This window comes from Hemicordylus capensis, chromosome 3 (genome assembly GCF_027244095.1).
Source record: "Hemicordylus capensis ecotype Gifberg chromosome 3, rHemCap1.1.pri, whole genome shotgun sequence".
NCBI classification, from domain to species: Eukaryota; Metazoa; Chordata; class Lepidosauria; order Squamata; family Cordylidae; genus Hemicordylus; species Hemicordylus capensis.
The window spans coordinates 310,476,581-310,495,849 of NC_069659.1; the positions used below are offsets into that span (position 1 = coordinate 310,476,581).

The 19,269-nt window shown below is 44.9% G+C and overlaps 1 protein-coding gene and 1 long non-coding RNA gene across 3 annotated transcripts in view; one reads left to right on the forward strand and one right to left on the reverse strand.

Annotated features, from left to right (window-relative positions):
* The window catches only part of NYAP2 (neuronal tyrosine-phosphorylated phosphoinositide-3-kinase adaptor 2), a 251,503-nt gene that overhangs the window by 168,833 nt on the left and 63,401 nt on the right, over positions 1 to 19,269 (forward strand). For both annotated transcript variants that reach the window (XM_053309357.1, XM_053309358.1), the window contains one exon: positions 4,516 to 5,616. In XM_053309357.1, the coding sequence (XP_053165332.1) occupies positions 4,516 to 5,616 (1,101 nt within the window). The remainder of the gene's footprint in view (positions 1 to 4,515; positions 5,617 to 19,269) is intronic.
* On the reverse strand, positions 4,560 to 6,528 carry LOC128350734 (uncharacterized). The gene is made up of 3 exons (XR_008319430.1): positions 6,345 to 6,528; positions 5,333 to 5,415; positions 4,560 to 4,692 (listed from the first exon to the last, which is right to left on the reverse strand). It is a non-coding gene; the product is annotated as an uncharacterized LOC128350734 (long non-coding RNA).

A 19,269-nucleotide genomic window follows, 5' to 3' on the forward strand; every position in this document is an offset into this window, starting at 1 on the left:
TAAGTTGTCATGCTCACAAGCATATTACAAAAGCTAATACTATGGCAAAATACACAGACACAAAGCCCACATAGCAATTCCATAGTTACAACCATTCTCTGACCCACTTCTGGATCAACAACAGCACTGGGAGGGGAGCAAATGGCTGGGGGTGGTGGTGCCTGGAGTTGGGTTTAAAAGGCAGCTCCAACCAGGGATTGTTGAGCAGCCAATTCAATTTTTTTTTCCACAGAAAGGTTGGGGAAGGGGGGGATCAGCCCCTTCCCTTTGGGTTTTTTTTTCAGACCCCAGGCTTACTCATGAGCAGGGACAAACTCCAGGGTCAGCATAGCTCCAGTCTGGGGAGTGATTTGACATATGGGATGATGATGGCATGAGGCAGACCTCACTCGCTCAAAAGAGTGCCAGGCCATGGGGACACCCCATCACAACTCATGAGAAGAACCATCAGAGGGGAGGGGAGAGAACTGCCAAGCAAAATTGTTAATAATGTGTGATAATAAAAAAACCCTTCTCCCACGGACCACTCTCTCATGAGAGCATCAGGTCATTGGGGCTCTATATTGAGCCAGGTTGCTGTATGGAGGAAAGTTGCAGGGATGGGTATCCCGGTGACTGCTCACCCTGCCTTGGTGACTGCCGCCAAGTAGCTGTCACAGCATTTCCCCCGGCAGCCAAGCCACCCATGTGGGCACATGTGCCCTGAAATGATGACCCCACTCTCCTGGAGCTGCTGGAAATGGGGCTCCCCTCTCCCGCAATTCCCCACACCGGCAGATCTGCATACAGTGCAATGCCATACCAAACACAAAATTTTTGAAAGGGTTTAAAGATCTGTCCCCACACCCAGCGTTCCCCCTGTCCATGCACATGGCCAGGCTCAGAAATTTGGAGGGGGGGGCAGGATTCTGTTCTATCTTTTACTATGGAGAGTTGGGGTCCCTACACAAGCAGAGTCCCTATTGTTGGGTTAGCTCAACTCGTGAGCATGTGTACAGTCTGACAATAGACCTAGGTCTTACATTCATTCCCAGTAAACTGGCCCTCTCATGAGAAGGATAGCCTACTGGCAGCAAGCTGTCAGTGGAGCAGGAGTCTTCATGGACTGCTTTGATGGGGTGATCCCTTGCAACTGCATCCCAGGTCACGGTGGGACACCCCACAGGATCCTTTGCCCTCCCTCATATACATATCCCCTCCTAGGACGTCTTCATGTTCCCTTCCCTTTCCTCGGTAACAAGGAAATAGTGCCACCCAGTATCCTCCCAACCCATCCTAAAATTGTGCTTATGCTGGACTATTTAGGTGCAGAGCTCCTAGGAGGGTGGCAGTGCCATCACTGTCTGAGAAAGTGATGGCATGCCATGGCATGGTATTTGACTGATTGATTGATTAAGTGCCATCAAGTTGGTGTCAACTCTTAGTGACCACATAGATAAATTCTCTCCAGGATGCTCTTTCCTCAACTTGGCCTTTAAGGTCTCTCGGTGGTGCTTTCATTGCTGCCGTAATTGAGCCCATCCACCTTCCTTCTGGTCATCCTCTTCTTCTCTTTCCATCAACTTTCCCCAGCATTATGGACTTCTCAAGGGAGCTGGGGTTTTGCATAATGTGTCCGAAGTATGTAAGTTTGAGCCTGGTCATTTGTGCCTCAAGTGAAAATTCTGGATTGATTTGTTCTATGATCCATTTGTTTGTTTTCCTGGGCTGTCTATGGTATCCTCAAAAGTCTTCTCCAGCAGCAAAGTTCAAAAGTATCAATGCTTTTTCTGTACTGATTCTTCAAATGCCCTTTCCAAGCCAAAGGTGCACAGATGGCTCTGAAAATGCACGATTGCACTTGGCATGCCTCCTTGAAGATCATGGCCAATTGCGGCCACTCCGCTGACATGCTGAAACTTTGTCCATAGTCTGGCCATGGAGCTTGCTGGGATCGGTCTTGGCAGCCAAGCAGCAGGGAGGGGCTCCCCTCTCCTGCAACTGGAGGTTGCTGGACTATGGTTGGAAGAACATATGTGGTGTGAGTTAAAAAGTTTCAAATGGAAACTCTGGTTTTGCCAACCTTTGGTTTCGTGCTATGTCTGAATCTGACCCAAATACGTATTATTTTTCAGCAGCAGTTCATGGGAAGATACATGACACATAATCTCTCCTGCAGGATTTTAAAGGTGCAAAATGCTTTACAACGTGCAAAATAAGTACCTATAATACAAAAGTCCAGCAACCTCACTCTGAAAAAACAGTAGATTTAAAGCTAAGATCTCCTGCCAGTGGATTTAAAAACTGATGGGCTTCATCAACATGGGCTGAATGAAGGTTTATCTGTTTAACAGGATTATCTGTTCAGAAAGGTGGAAATGCACCACTTCTTTCTTTGGCAGTTCTTTTGAGGCCCAGCTTGTAGAAGGGTCCTTTCAGTCTAGAAGAGCTGATTGTGAGATTTAATGTTAGAAACTCACTGGATATGTTTATATATCTATCTAGGTTAGCAGGAGATAGCTGCGATGGGTGGAGGGTGGAATTTGTAAGTGCAGAGTTTGTAGCAGTGAAAAAACAAGGAGAAAAGTGTTGTCGCTGACATCCTGATGAAATTACTCAACAGAAGCCCTATTGAAATAAAATAGCCCTTTAGAGTAACTCCTGAGTAGTACTATTGAATAACTTGGTCTGGATGTCAGACAGCAGACATAGGCATCTGACATAGAAACTGACCTGTGCTAGATGACAAGCATGGGAAGAACATGTTCAGGCATGATCTCCTTCCATCTCATTCCACAAAACAAATGGATACCAGCTCAATACAGCCTGTATGGAAATATTATAACACATGTAAGATATGCACAAAAATTGGCATGATTTGTGTAGAGGTTCACATCTAACCGCATACTCTGGAGTGGGTGGTCCATCTGCACTGTGTTGCTTTCAAGGTAATGCATGCATGGATGTCCCATTCAGAACTTAAAGGGTTGGCAGCTGCCTAGCTATTTCTCCTCTTACTTGCTGGGCCACTTTGGACACGCTCACCAGCCCTTTTAAACATGTGAGTAAGGAGTGTACATGCACCATTTCAACACTATCGAAACCCATGGAATGAACCACCCCTCATGAGATTAGGCAGCAGCAAGGTGGTACACCTGGTGTGTGTGCTAGGGGGAAGACCTGCATGATCATGCTCTACTCCCTTCCCGTGCATTTGAGAGGGCTGGTGGATATATAATCTGAATAGGCCCATACATTCCTAATTTGGAGATATTAATTTATGTGAAATTCTTGACCTTTCCATTCAAATGATCTCCATGCAACACTTTAATTTCAAATAGCATCTAGTATATTGTTCCAAAGTTTAAACTTCTAGAAAATCTAATATCCTAGAAGATGTTGAGCCTTGTTGACTTCCATTGGAACTTTAGAATGTTAAAAAGGTAGATCTGCTCAGTTTTTTAAGAAGGGCAGCCGACTCTCAAAGTGACACCTGAACACAGGGCACATTACAATTTGTTGGTTTTTAGATTACATTTTTGAAGACTAGAGCAGCAGTGTTCTACATTTTCTGGCCCGAAGGCCAGTGGCAGCCCCCATCAATCCTGAGTGCAGCCCCTTGACTAACTTTTTATTGGGTTTGTGTGAAGCTTTGGCTGAAGTGGAGTCTCTCTGGCACCATGCAGAGACAACCATGATCAGTGTGCAGTGCTGTATCATTCAAGGAAAACTGAGCCCTCTTGAGCCCCTACACTATCTTGAAGGCATGCACAGAGGGCTGGGAGCTGTAGCCCTTCCCAGTGCTTTCCTCCTAGAGCTCTTAGAAAGGAGAGTTGTTCTTGTGGTAGCAAGCATGATTTGTCCCCTTAGCTAAGCAGGGTCCACCCTGTTTGCATATAAATGGGAGACTAGAAGTGTGAGCACTGTAAGATATTCACCTCAGGGGATGGAGCCGCTCTGGGAAGAGCAGAAGGTTCCAAGTTCCCTCCCTGGCTTCTCCAAGATAGGGCTGAGAGAGACTCCTGCCTGCAACCTTGGAGAAGCCACTGGAAGTCTGTGAAGACAATACTAAGCTAGATAGACCAATGGTCTGACTCAGTATATGGCAGCTTCCTATGTTCCTAAGAAAGGACTCTGTCTTTCTTAAAGCCCCCACCTCCACCCACAGCACTGAGAAAAGCATAGTACTGTGTGGATGTCAGTGCAGTGGGAAATGGCTTTCACGTTGAAAGGTTTTTGCCAAAGTGGCCCCCACTTAAAAATAGTGAAGATCACTGAACTAAAGCATAAATACTAGGACACTGCACATAAAATATTAGAGATTGCCACGAAGTGGTTGTCTTGCCAGTTTGTTTTCCATTGCAGTGTAATGCTGGAGAAATGCTGAGATTGTTTTACACACACACACACACACACACACACACACACACACACACACCCCTACCCCTGAATAACCAGATCACAGCAAGTATTTTGAAGGGGAAAAATATTTTCATTAAGTTTGTCTCATGCATCTATATTTTGCTTCCTTTACAGTGTCAGGCAAACCAAGGCCTCACAGCGATGAATACACCAAGAAGGTTCCTCCTCCTAAGCCGAAACGAAATCCAAACACTCAGCTAAGTGCATCTTTTGATGAGGCGTACATCAAAAAGCATGGACCCACAAAGTCGACACTAAGTAGGGATTCCTCCTTATCGCAAGTCAGCAGTCCTGCACCAGATACAGAGGAAGAAGAGCCTGTTTATATTGAAATGGTTGGGAATATCCTAAGAGACTTCAAAAAAGATGAGGAGGACCAAAGTGAGGCAGTATATGAGGAAATGAAATACCCAATTTTCGATGACGGAGGCCAAGATTCAAAGTGTCCATGTGAGTATGACCATCACAGCTGTTCTTCTCAGTGTGCTACTCCCACAGTGCCTGACCTTGACTTCACTAAGTCCTCAGTGCCATCCACTCCCAAGGGTGTGCTTTGTGATATCCCTCCACCATTTCCAAATTTGCTTTCTCATAGACCTCCACTCCTGGTATTCCCGCCTGCACCAGTGCAATGTTCCCCAAATTCTGATGAATCTCCTCTAACACCACTGGAAGTCACAAAGCTTCCAGTGTTAGAAAATGTGTCTTATATCAAACAGCAAGCTGGAGCTTCTCCATCTTCACTGCCACCTCATACGCCAAGTCATCAAAAACTGGAGAAAGACCAGACAGCATCTCATGGAACTAGTACTCCAGGGCACTCCTCTTCGCCTCCTCATCCTTCTACCTTATACAGAACACAGTCTCCACATGGCTATCCTAAAAGCCATTCTGCCTCTCCCTCTCCTGTGAATATGGGTCGGTCACTTACCCCCTTAAGTCTCAAAAGACCTCCTCCTTATGACTCTGTACATTCAGGAAGTCTCTCAAGAAGTTCTCCATCAGTGCCTCATTCTACAGCCAGAAACATATTGCAAGAAGGGGGGAAAATGGTAAACACCTCTGTCAATACCTACGGGTCGTCATCCTCACAGAGCGGTTCACGTTCCAGAACACCTACCAGTCCCCTAGAGGAATTAACCAGCCTTTTTACCTCTGGACGAAGTTTACTGAGGAAATCCTCCAGTGGAAGAAGATCTAAAGAGCCTGCAGAAAGTAAGTGTTACTTCCAAATAGTTATTTTGCCTCTTTTCTAATATATGTTTCATTTTAATGGGTCTGGTATATCCAGATAAATCTGGTATAGCCAAATAAGCAGATTATTCGCTAGTATTAATTAATCATTCAATAGTCCTAAACTCAAAGGCAACAGGGAACCTTTACATTTTGTATTTTTCACTTGAAGTTCAACATTTAAAACTTCTATCAAACTGTATTAAAACCCTGCAGATGCACAATATTAGATAACTTTAATATCAAATCATTTCATATCAGATAAGGGCTGGTATACCGTCTAGTTATGTAAGTGTCGATAACTAGGGTTGTGCACATACAAAATTATTGGATCCTAGCCACTTCCAGTGCAAGCGTTTATCAAATCATGCTTCTGATTATTGTACCAGCCTGGATTGACTCATCTGATGCAGTGTTAGCCCGTCACTGCATCATCCTATAAGATACAATGGACCATATAAAATAATGAGAAATCACGGAAATATATTATTGTAAGTCAGAATCAGATAAAACTTTCTAGCATGGTAGAGGTCACTTAGTTGATAGTGGACCCTTCTTAGGGCTTGATACCACCCACATTTCATGAAGATGTTCCAGGGCTTCTGAGAAGCAGAACCTACCCCCACCGCCTCTCACACTTTTACTTTGATTATATACATTCAGGTGGGGTCAACAATATTCAGCTGCAACCTCCCTTGGCAAGAAGTTACCTTCCCAACACTCCTGTAAAGAGTTGCTCGCAGAAAGGTGGAGGTTTGGCTCAGACATCTTATAAGATACAGTTCTACGTCCCTCCCTTCAAGCACTATGATTGGAAGGGAAATGAACCAATTGCAGCATGTTGGAAGCAGCTACAGATCTAAGGCACTGAGGCAAAGATGTCAATCACATCATTACTCCCCGCCCCCCCCGCCCCCAACCTTTGCATTTTTCTTATATGGCACATCACTAGATTCAATGACAAGCAAGTTTTGTGACATCATCAGCAACAGAGAAAAACATAGATAGCCATCCAATCATGAGATGGAGTTCAATGTGACCCAGTACAATAAGGAAAATTTCATATGGGATGGTGCCAATATTACTGATTCACCATTTAGAAAAATGATGAGATGCGAAAGGCTGCTGAAAGGGGCTGTATCAAATCAGTTCTGATTATGGTTCTGATTCATTGCACAGCCCTATATATAATGAAGGATGGGGCCATAGCTCAGTGGTAGAGCATCTTTTTACATGCAAAAGGTCCCAGGTTCAGTCCCTGGAAAATCTCGACAAGGCCTTGTCTGAAACCCTGAAGAGCTGCTGCAGGTCAGAGCAGAAAATATGGATCTAGACAAAGTAATGATATGATTTGGCATATGGCAGCTTCCTATATACCTATTAACTAGTGATGGATGAACTCCCATTTTGAACTCTCTTCAAAATCAACTTGAGCCCAATACAGTATTTCTGGATTTCTTAAGTACAGAGAGTATGGGAAGCATGATGCCCAGTACTGATGAGTCCCATGGCTGTGCTTCCTGTGGACTCTGCGTTCAGTGCTTGTCTGCAGATGCAGGCACTCCATCCAGGCAGAGTTTCATCTCCTCTTCTAGAACGCTGCCTGCTCAGCATTCCAAATCAATGGGAAAACATCTCTCCAGGTTCAGCATTGCCTCTGCAGACAAGTAAGCACAATGCCTCTCAATAAGAGTTGCAGAGGAGCAACCGCAGGAGAGAGGGTATGCACATACCTGTTGCCTGTGGGCTCCTCAGAGGCATCTGATGAGCCACTGTGAGAAACAGGATGCTGGACTAGATGAGCCTTGTGCCTGATCCAGCAGGGCTGTTCTTATGTTCTTAACTACTGAACCTGGGGACATCAGAGGGCAGTTACACAGAGCATGTTGATGCCAGGTGTGTGGCAAGCTGGTTATCTGCTGTTTCTCTTGTACATGGATACACTGTTCCCAAGTCCAGAGCATCTGTATAGGTATTGGTATCGATGAACTTAAAGCAATTTCCATAATTCTCCTGCCATGGCACTTAATCTGGTGGTGGTGGGGCATCTTCCAGTTATCTGATCCTAGGTATGTATCCTGCTTAAATGAGGTTTAACCACAGCAGTTTGAGCAGGATTGCCCAGAAATTCTGAGTTCTCACAATCAGTTCTGTAGCACTCAGCAATGCTAGCTAACTCTTTAACCAGGATCGTGAGATTGTGTGAATGCAGAAGAGGTCGAGCCTCCAGTCCTACAAGAACCTGGCTTATAGTAAATCACAGAACCAATCAGTCTAGATCACTATTATCTGTGCTGCCTGGCAATGACTTTCTCTCTCAGCTAGAGAGCTTTCCTAGCCATACTACCAGAGATCCTTGAACTAGGGGATGTCAGGAACTGAACATGACAGTTCATGATCAACATTCAAATAGGAGAAGCCTCCTACCTTAATTCAGGAGCTAGTCCCACTCCTGATTTTTGGTCACATGTGATATAAAAACAAGGTCGGAGGTGGGGAGCTTGATCATCAATCAGACCCCAGCTGGAAATGAGCATGCCCTACCCAGATCCCTCCCTCAGCCCCCAGCTTCTGACTGAAGAAGGCATAAAAATCATCCTACCCAGCTGGGGATGGACTGACGATCAAGCTCCCTACCTCCGAACTTGTTTTTAATCGAATCCATAGTTGAAAATAGAGTGTGTGCCTAGCTCCTGAATTAGTGTAGGAATCTCCTCCTACCCTAAACTTGATTGTGTGAACTGCCATATCATCTGATTCATAAATCAGGGTGAGCTGCCCTATTTTCCATGATTTCTCCTTCTGGTTTCTGAAATGTTTGGTGTAAACTGTATTTTTAAATATTTGTCTTCAATGAAAGCATGCAGGCTACTCTTACTAGGCAAAAGGGAATGCTTAGGTCCTAAATTTGCTGCACACTTGCTGGCTTTGTTGAGGTTCTTTGTCCCCGTGGACAGATTAGGATGGGGAAGCTTAATTTGAAGTAGGCTGTGCAATCATCATTATCTGTAGGAGCCGAGACTTAACAGGCACAAAGCTGTTTGAAACGGACGTTAGTCCATCTCCCCTCTATATTATGTTGTCTGTGCTTTACCTTCAGCATGTCAGAAATGCTTACATTCAGATCCTTGGGAAAAAGAATCAAGTGCTGTATAGCAGGCAGGAATTGTATTCTAAGCCTTGAGTAGTTTAGCGAAGTAAGTGAGCATGATATACTTTCCCCTGCAGGTTCTATAAAATCACTTTATGACTGAGTTTGAGATATCTCGAAACCTGTATGGCTGAGATGCTTTTATTTGAGAAGGGTTTATTATCTAGCTCCGTAGTTTATGTAGCAAGTGGCAATAAATTATGCCTTTTGGGCAGAACAGTAACATAGAAAACACCCTGGGCCAAATGTACCTGATAAATGAATGTGCATTTATGGTGTCATTTGCAGGAAAGACATGGGCCAAATTGGGTATGCTCTTGCATGGTATGCTACACAGCCTGCTTTTCTTTAACAACCCCTCCCTCCCTTGTGTTTACAGCTCTTGTGCCAGGGATTCAATTTGCATATAAGGGAGAATCTCAAGAGTAGCACCATGAAAATTAGTGGATTTCTATTTGTATAGAGAGAGTTAGAGCAAAAATTGGCTTCATCCCTGTACAATAGCCTGGCAGCTTGCAGCCCATTATGTAAGACCATGGTTCATTTGGTTATTTTGACATAAAAAATTACAGTAATAAATATGCAAGTAACATCAGATTTTGTATGCGTGTGGGATGCAAGCAAATCTGTGTTTTAAATGATAGACAGTTCTTGAAAAAAGGGACAGTTTTCTGGGAAGTATGTTGCAACATTTAGGAATCATTAAAATGAAGTGGTGAAGGAATGGTGAAGAAATACAGATGGCAGGAAATATTACTGAAAACACTATTTTTTAATAAGGAAATCCACTGCAAATAGCATATGTGCTGGCCTAGCAACATCCAGGGAACTTTTAGAAAGGGAAAGGATTGAAATGATGGCGCTTATATGTGGGCTAGACACAAAACCATTAGAAACTAACTGCCTAAATGAAAGTGGTTTTCCTTCACCCATGGGCTGGTTTACATGTTACATGTTATCTAGGGATGTGCAAACAGGTTTGGATCTGAACTGGTTCAATATCGAACTCGTTCGTTTTGAAGGTTTTGGTTCGAGCTGAACCACCCCCGGTTCGGCTCGATCCCAGACTGAAACCCACCCAGCCCCAGTTTGGGGGTTCATCAAACATTAAAAAAATTCTTTCTAACTTACCCCCTCCGGGAGGCTTCTCCAAGGTGGTGGCAGGGGAGGGTGTCCACAGAGGTTTCCCCTCCCTCCTGCCAGCCATCCCTCTTCCAAAAATGGCTCAGTTTGGGTGTCTTTGGCCTTTCCGGGCCTATTCCCCGGTGCAGTGCCAAGAAATTTAGGACTGACAAAAGGAAGTACTTTTTCACGCAACACATAATTAACCTATGGGATTCTCTGCCACAAGATGTGGCAGCCACCAGCCTGGATGGTTTTAAGGGCTTAGATAAATTAATGGTTGACAAGTCTATCAATGGCTACTAGTCTGAGGGCTATAGGCCACCTCCAGCCTAAGAGGTAAGATGCTTCTAAATACCAGTTGCAGTGGAGCAACAGCAGGAGAGAGGGCACGTCCTCAGCATTTGCCTGTGGGTTTCCCAGTGACATCTTGTGGGTCACTGCCCAAAAAAGGATGCTGGACTAGATAAGCCTTGGGCATGATCCAGCAGTGCTGTGCTTATGTTCTAGTGTATTCTCCTGACAAACACACTTGCTGATAAGTTGCTCAGAGACTTACGTCTCGGTTTCCCATCACTACACTACTGCAGATGTCTAAGACAGCTCCAGTATTTTGTGCGAGAATGAAATTGTGCAAATACTTAAAGTTGCCTACTGACACTTTGGGAGTGCAGCTCACCTTGTTTCCAATGTAAATTGTGCTCCCAAAGTGCAAGTGGACAACTTTAAGTATTTGTGCAATAGTGTACTTGCGCAAACTGTTGGCACTGCCTCAGACACCCGTAGCAGTGTTGGTTGGTGAGAAATGCTGGCATAAGCCTGTACAACACGTGGGTCACTGACTTCTGCTTTATTTCTCTCTCTCTCAAAAAAATACTGGAATGAACATTTCAACTTTTGAACTTATGAGCTAATATTTTTTTCTGAAATATCCCCGTGTGGTTGACAGTAACCTAATATATAAATGCATTCATTTTTAATATGATTAGTTACTTTCAACCTTCCATATATGTCATTTGACAGATAATTAAATTCTATGGCACCTAAGATTCACTTGGTATCCAAGAAAGAAACAAAAAATGTGGAAGTTATCTAAATCTTCAGATGCTTAACCTAGTCCTCAAACCTTTTCAAAACATTAGAGCTTAATAATTCCTCCCACCATCAATGACTGAGGGGAGAAAAAAAGAATTTTTCCACAGGGAAGAGTTTCAGGCCTTGAAAGACCCCTGCAGGGAAATTAAGAAGAGTAGCATTACAATTATTACTCATCACAAATTAGGATCTTAGGGATTGTGCAGGAACTGAGACAGAACACTAATCATTTTAATGGGTCTTCCTGTAAAGTCTATTTAAAATTCTGGTAATAGAAATATTTGCATACAAAGAAATGAAGGTCTGTTAAAGTTCCCATGGAAAAATAAGATGGTTAACAAAGTTGTTTGTATTTTAAATGGCCAGATACACAAAATTTCAAACAAGATGTGTTACTTACCAACTGTTGCAGAGAGCAGCAGCAAGAGCCTGATGGAACCAAGTCTGTGATGTATTCTTTGTATGATGAAGCTATAAGTGGTGTAGTCACCTTTGAACTAATGTGAATAATTCCCCCCCAGCTGCCAATGTTTGGAGACTACCTCACCCCACTCCAGTGTACCCCCTCAGACCTCAGGGCACCCAGCCAGTGAACAAAGAAAGCACTTGCTTGCTGGGAAAGGGTGATGGCTGATGCATCCATGCCCTGATGTTGACCATGCCCCTTTATGTTGGTGTGCTTCTGATGCCAGCACTAGGGCTGTGGCTGGCCTGGATGGTGTGTGTGTATGAGTTGTGGTGCTCATCCCCAAGCAGGAAGGGAAGGTAGGCCAGTGGTGGTGCATAGCCGTGACAGGGGGGCACCCTCAAGTCTTGCCCCAAGGATGCCTCCAACCTTTCTACATATCTGGAAGCTGTTGACCTTTTGACACATCTCAAGGGCCAAGGAACATCCCTGTATTCTTGGTTCACTTTGGTCTTATTAATAGCTATGGTACATTATATACAATATAATGTACCATAGATATACAATACATTATAGTCTGAAAATATAAACCAATTCTTGGATGATCCCCCTCTTTCAATGCCCCCAACTTGCATCTCTGGGCAGTTTACAACAATTTAAAATAAGTTAAAAGGCAAAAGTAAAAACCTTAAAACAATTCTAAACCACAGTTAAAATTGGGTGAAATGATAAGTCTTTAGGGACTTTTTAGAAGTTGTCAGAGATGGGGAGGCTCTTATCTCAAGAGGAATGCATTCTAGAGTCTCAGGGCAGCAACAGAGAAGGCCTGTCCCTGCATGGCTGCCATACGGGCTGGTGGCAGCTGCACATGGACCACTCTGGATTATCTCAATGAGTGATATGGCTCATGGTAAAGAAGACGTTCTCTTAAATACCCAGAGCCTAAGCTGGTTAGGGTTTTATAGGTTACTAGAGGGGCGGAGTATCTATATTATTAACAAGTAAATTTTAGCCCGTTGAATAACGGGCGCTAGGAAGGGAAGGGCAAATCAGCGGCCAGGCGGACTCTGGGGGAGCCGCTGCCGGTCTGGTCCGGGCCGCCCCCGCCTCACATTCCCGGCCGGTCTCCCCGGCCGGGCAAGGGCCCCAAGGACTCCCAGCCGCCCGGCTTCGGCGGCGGCGGCAGACCTCAGCGGCGGCTCCACCACCACCTCGGCCGGCTTCCCCCGCTGCCTCCTCCCCCCGCCCGGCTTCGGCAGCGCGGCCAGGCCGCGACCATAGCTCCGCCGCCGCCTTGGCCGTGCCTCGGCCAGTGTCCCCGCCGCCGCTTACCCGGCTTCTTCGGGGCGGCCGCTTCTGGCCACCCAAGATGGCCGCCGGGTCCTGTTGTTCGTGCCTCCCTTGCTCTGTTCTGGGCATCTGCTTCGCGCATGCCCAGAACAGGCAAGGCACGAACGCACGCTTGGTGTCCGTCCACGGACGGACACCAAGCATTTTATTAGAGAGGATAACCAGCACCTCGTATTTCCCCTGGAAGCTTATGAGCAGCCAGTGTAGCTCTGTTAATATAGGAGTAATATAGTCTCTTTGAGATGACCCGGAGACCAACCTGGCAGCCACATTCTGTACCAAAGGCATCCCCACATAGAGCTTGGCAGGTTGAAATGCAATGTCAAGCCAGGATTTGCGGGGGCTGAACATTTCATCAGTTGGTATCAGCCTACCCTTAGTTCATACCCCCAAGATTATATGTATGCCTTGATCCACTCAATTGCAAGTGAAGTAGCATCTACAAATTTCCCCAGGTGAAGCAGACACTCAACATCATCCACAACAATTGGCCAGGGTATTCTGTGACTGTAGCAGCAGCTGTTGATCCTGCTGCTGTGCATACAGATCTCTGAACTGGAGTACCATCTTGCAGGGAATGTTGCACTCTTGGAGTAGCCTCTTCAGTGTGTGGAGGGCATGATCTGTTGTAGTTTGTGGTTGTTTAGAAAAGCACCAAGAGGAAACTGCCCACTCCAGTTATGAAGTAGTGCAGAGCCTTATTGTTGCAGTTAGTCAAGAACAAGCATGGAGATTGTAGTGCAGTATAAAGTAAATAAGATTTATTAGGTTAAGTACATTTGAGATAGGAAAGACCTATCTTACCTATGAGCAACATAGTGAATAGGGGTGGGCGGCGGGGGGAGAGAGAGATGCTCCCATCTGCTCTCCAAGGAGAAAGGAACTGACTGGCTACAGGAAATACCTGAGAAGTCAAGGCAGGGGTCATAGAGTAGAGGCAAAGCAGGGACAGGTAAGGGGACCCTCACTAACCACCTCTACTCCCAGTGCCCCTAGTGGTCATTAGGATAGTTGGTGCAAAAGGTCAATGCGCTGGAACTCCATCTCCAACACCCCTTCTCATCATCTATCGCACTGGCTCATGATTCCCATCTTCTCCCAAAGCACCTGGAATCTGTCTCTAGGCAGTGGTTTAGTCAAACTGTCTGCCACTATCTCTTCTGTTGGGCAGTACTCCAACTGGATCACTCCCTTTTCTTGCAAGCCCCGAACATAGTGGTACATTATGGGAATGTGCTTAGTTTGATACTTCATCTTCTCTGTCCAGGAGATCTGGATGCAACTCTGGTTATCCTCAAGCATGGTTGTGGACTTCGGTTCCTCATTCCCAAGGTCCAACAGTAGTTGGTGTATACACACCACTTCTTGGCATGCTTGAGCTGCAGAAACATACTCCATTTTTGTGGATGAGAGTACAAGAAGTGACTGCTTGTGGCTAGCCCAACTTATGGCTCCACCTCCATACAAGAATAGGTATCCACTTATGGAGTTACGATCTGTTTGGCCCTCGCCCCAGTCTGCATCCATGTACTCCACAAGCCTGGGATTGCTGTTTTTCTGGAATCTCTAATGCACAGTCCGTGGTGCCCTTCAGATATCTTCCCAGTATTTGACTGCAATCCAGTCATTGTGGGTTGGCACACTCGCATTTCTGCTCAGGATTTTCTACTGCTGAAGCAATATTTGGCCTTGTTACTGTGGCCATATACAGGAGCTTTCCAATCGCCTCTCTGTATAGATTGTTGGCTGTTAAAGGCTCGTTGTCTCCATCTTGTTTCCAGAACAGTTCATCACTCAGTTGATTGGGGCTAATGTGGTTTGAACCTACCATGAGATGCTTCAGATCTCTGCCACAGTGATCTATGGTTTTGTGCCATAGTTCCACCATCAGCTCCTGAGTAGAAAAGAAAACCAGCTGACTGAGGCCTGGCCTACACATATAGCAGAATAAAGTGGTGAAATCCTGAAATGGTAGTGTGGGCTACACCACTTCTAGCTTCAGGTAGAGAATGTCATTTTTGAATGTGCAAAATTTCCTGTAAGTAAAATAAACCAACAAACCAACCAACAAATTAAAGGAAAAAGTTCAAGCCAACACTGCTTCCTGCTCTGCTTTATTTATGCTTATAGGGGAGATGTTTTGTTTTGATTTGTTCTTGTTTTGTTTTCAAGTGCAGCATTCAAAAATGTGATCTTTCACCTACAGTTTGAATTGATAAAGTCCATTCTTCCACCTCATTCCTACTGTATACAGTATACAGACCAGGCCTCATCTGTATTTCCTACTAGATCCAAGATAATATAGTCTGTGCTGTCACAGAGGCTATACCTGGGGACATCTAGTTTGCTTTTGTCAGATTGGTATCAGACCCTTTCTGCTTGAGCATAGGCATGGCCTGGCATGACAGTTTTCTTTTTCACACCCTACAGGATCAATACTTTAGACATGGACTTCTGACTAACTTCATGGTAATTCTATCTATGAACGGACTTTTCTGCATCCTGGAATAATAATTAGGCCCAAATAAGTTGAATCTTGAGCAATAAAATCTACAATACACTCATTTTTGTTATAGCAATTTTAGTAATTTATTGTTAAATACTTTATTGGAGAAACCATATCAGTTTCTGGGAACTGGAGCTTGATGTCTTGTTCAGAGACATAATACCAGTAACAGTTAAAATTTGTTGAGGATTCTGACGTTGAAAATTTATCCCTTTAAACTAAGCTTTGTGTCAAAATGGAGCACTGTTATAAATGTGATTTGCAGGTGGTGTGAGATCTCTGCCAATTTACTAATGGATGCAGAGGTTCTTCAATCAAACTGCATTATATATAAAAGAACTGCTGCATTTGGTTCCTTACAATAGCCATTTAAAGTGTATTATGTACGTATATGCCATGGCATCCAACAGGAAGTGTGCTTAAAGCTTAAGCCCTTTGATTTTAACTCATTCTTGAGCGTGGTTCATATGATTTAAATAATGACAGCCTGATAAGATGGTGGCAGAGGAAGCAGATCAAATCTATCAGCAAGCAACAACTGAAAATATGATATGGGAATGTATGTGGCCGTAGCTAGCGAGGATCTTAGAGTACATTCACATATACTCAAATCAACTTGATTAGTATTCATTCAGGTCTCACCTGAGCATGCATGACCTCTGTAGACAGAAGTTTAGAGTATTGTCAAATGGGGGTTTCTTTTGAATTGGGGGCCATGTTTTCATCTTCATTAAATGTGTTGCCCCTTCTTGGCATTGTTCACACTCCTTGAGAAAAGGTCAGAAGCTATTTTAATTGAAAAAAGCCCATATGGTCCCCATTGCCAAAGCAACTAGAATGGTGCTCCCTTCAGTGTTCTCTCTAATTTTTTTCATCGGTGTGCGGAATGAGTTTTGTTCTGGGCGGGAGTATCAAGGCAGTGTTTGCACACATGCATTCAGAATGGGGCCTTCCTGATTCAACCTGAGCAGGATCTAAAATTAACTGAGCAGACATCAAAAAACGTGTGAGTCCAGGCATGTGTGTGACAGTGTTCCCTCTAACAGGGAGTCCCAGGTGTTGTTGACTACAGCTCCCACAATCCCCAAACAAAAGCCATTGCAGCTGGGGATTCTGGGAGTTGTAGTCAACAACATCTGGGAATCCCTGTTAGAGGGAACAACTGGTGTGCATACCTTAGAGGGAACACTGACACCCTTCCCTGATCTAGTCATCTGTAAACGGTCGGGGGAAGAACATGGATGTACTCTTGGATGTCTGTTCCATCAAAAGTAGTGCAGCAGAGATGGACATCATGCATTTGGGACTGTGGAGCCAGACAGGAACATGTGTCCACATTGTATTGCTTTCAATGGTATGCACATCTGAAGCACAGTCATGTTCTGCCTTATACTGAGTAAGACCATTGGTCCATCTAGCTCAGTACTGTCTACACTGACTGGCAGACGCTTCTCTAAGGTTTCAGGCAGGAGTCTTTCACAGTTCTACCCAGAGATGCCAGGGATTGAACCTGGGACCTTCTGCATGCAAGCAGATGCTCTACCTCTGAGCTACAACCCCATCCCCTAAGGGGAACATGTTACAGCAGACAGTGCTCACATGTAGTCGCCCACTCAAATGCAAATCAAGGTGAACTTTGATTCGCAAAGGGGACAAGTCATGCTAGCTAGCGCAAGATTGTCTGTCCATCCAGTTTTTCCTGTTTGCTTGGGCAATAAGGATGCATGTCCCCTACCCCCACCCAACATTTAAAGGGCTTGATTTGCCCTTAATAATGTTATACATAGCCCAATTTGACCTGCTTTGTGGGACACTAAGAAATCAGCATGCTCACTATATGAGCCTGAAGTGGCTGGAGCCACACAGTGAATTAAAAAGAAGCCCTAAAGAGGACTCTGAAGCAGTAGCCTATTGGAGCTGAGAGCAAACTCAAAAAAGTGAAAGACCACTAAGGTTTTTCACTTTCTTGTGCCTGTTCTCAGCCCCAATAGCCTCCTAAGGTGGGGCATTCCGAAGGGCCTTTTTTCCAAATTAAAAAAATATACCTCACAAAAATCCAGGGAAGCACTAGTTTAGATTCTAATCCTTCATGTATGTATTTATCTCCTCAGGTGAATGAGAAAATGTATTACACAGGATGTTCTGAATATTTTTTCAGCTCTTGCCAATTCTATCAGAGAAAGCCGGGGTTTTTAAGAAAGATGGCAGCTCCTGCTTGCAATCGAGTGAGCAACACAGCATTCCACAGTGAACACCAATGTGGACTGCCCCTCACAACCGTTTTAACCCAACCAAAGCATTTCTAAAGGCTGGAATATTTTGTGGGCTGCCAAGAAGAAATACGGATACAGCGGATATTTATATGCCGCTTTTCAACTAAAGTTCCCAAAGCAGTTTACAGAGATATAAAAAAATGGAATAAATAAATAGTTGCATAAAAGTGATGAACATCTGTTTACATCTCCACGTATTGAAGGGACTTTATAAAACTTCCAGCTTGAGCAGTTTGGGGAAGTATCGACTGGGAAGACAAAAAACCTGAAGCCCTAACATAACATACTCCAACTGAGGAATCACTATCACAAGTCTAGCTGCATATTTTGCAGCGCCTTCCAAAGAACATGGATGGTTCTAAGTCAGAGCAGAGCTACCGGTGTTATAGAGTGTCCCTGGGACACAAGCTCATCCACTCTTTGGGGCCTTTCTCCCCCTTGTGGCTCTGCCTCACCCCACTTCTCACTGCTGGCTGGTTGGCCGGCCACTGCTGCTGCCTTTTCTACCTCGTTGTCCAGCTCCTGCCATCTCCTCTGCTGCTCCCACATGAGGAAGCAGGAACCTCTTGTAAACAGTGCATGCGTGCAGACCAAGGAGGACATGGAGGAGAGGGAAAGAGGCAGCCTGCAAGCAGGGAGAGGAGAGGTGGCAGTGGGTGGAAGCAAGCAGGAAGTTGAGGTGGCAGAGAGTGAGCACATGCTGCTCCTGGGCCCCCACCGCCACAGGTGGGTGGGCGCCCCATGCACTGGGGAGTCATCACAGCTCTCCTGTGCACTAGTTACACCAGTATCCTAAGTAGAAATTAGCTTGAGGACCAACAGCCAGCCTTCCTTCCTTCCTTCCTTCCTTTGAATCCTTTAAGAAAATTAGGACTGATTTACACAACTGTGTGGGAGATAGCAAAGTCACTAAGACAGCTTAGAAGAGTGATCATCGGCAAAGCGTCAGCAAGTAGGATGAGCCAGCCCTACCCAGATTCTGATCCCAGCTTTTGAACCAGGTAGGAGGGAAAACTGCCCTGCCTAGCTGATGCTGAGCAGATGGTCACTCTCTCCTCCTCCTATCTAGGTTTTTGCTAACACAAAAATGAAAATCGGGAATGTGCACAGCTTCTGGAAATCTACTATGGATTGACATATCAGAAAAATCAACGCGGGAATGAACGGATTTGACATATTTCAAAGTCCTACAGCCAGGACAATGCATAGGAACATAGGAACATAGGAAGCTGCCTTATACTGAGTCAGACCATTGGTCTATCTAGCTTAGTATTGTCTTCACAGACTGGCAGCAGCTTCTCCAAGGTTGCAGGCAGGAATCTCTCTCAGCCCTATCTTGGGGAAGCCAGGAAAGGAACTTAGAATCTTCTGCTCTTCCCAGAGCGGCTTCATCCCAAGAGGGGAATATCTTGCAGTGCTCACACATCAAGTCTCCCATGCATATGCAACCAGGGCAGACCCTGCTTAGCTATGGGAACAAGTCATGCTTGCTACCACAAGACCAGCTCTCCTCTCCTCATCATGGTATTAGTACAAGGGGTGGCATTTACAAGACATCATAGAAATATCAAAGTAAACATCATTCCAAAATACCATGAACAAGGGAATACGGTGATTTGCCACCTAGTGAGGGTATTCACACACATAGCCTAGCCCAGGCTAGGACTGCCCAGACTGGGTTAGGCTGGGCATCTGAAGCACTGGGATCTGCATGGATCCCCATGCTTCCCGT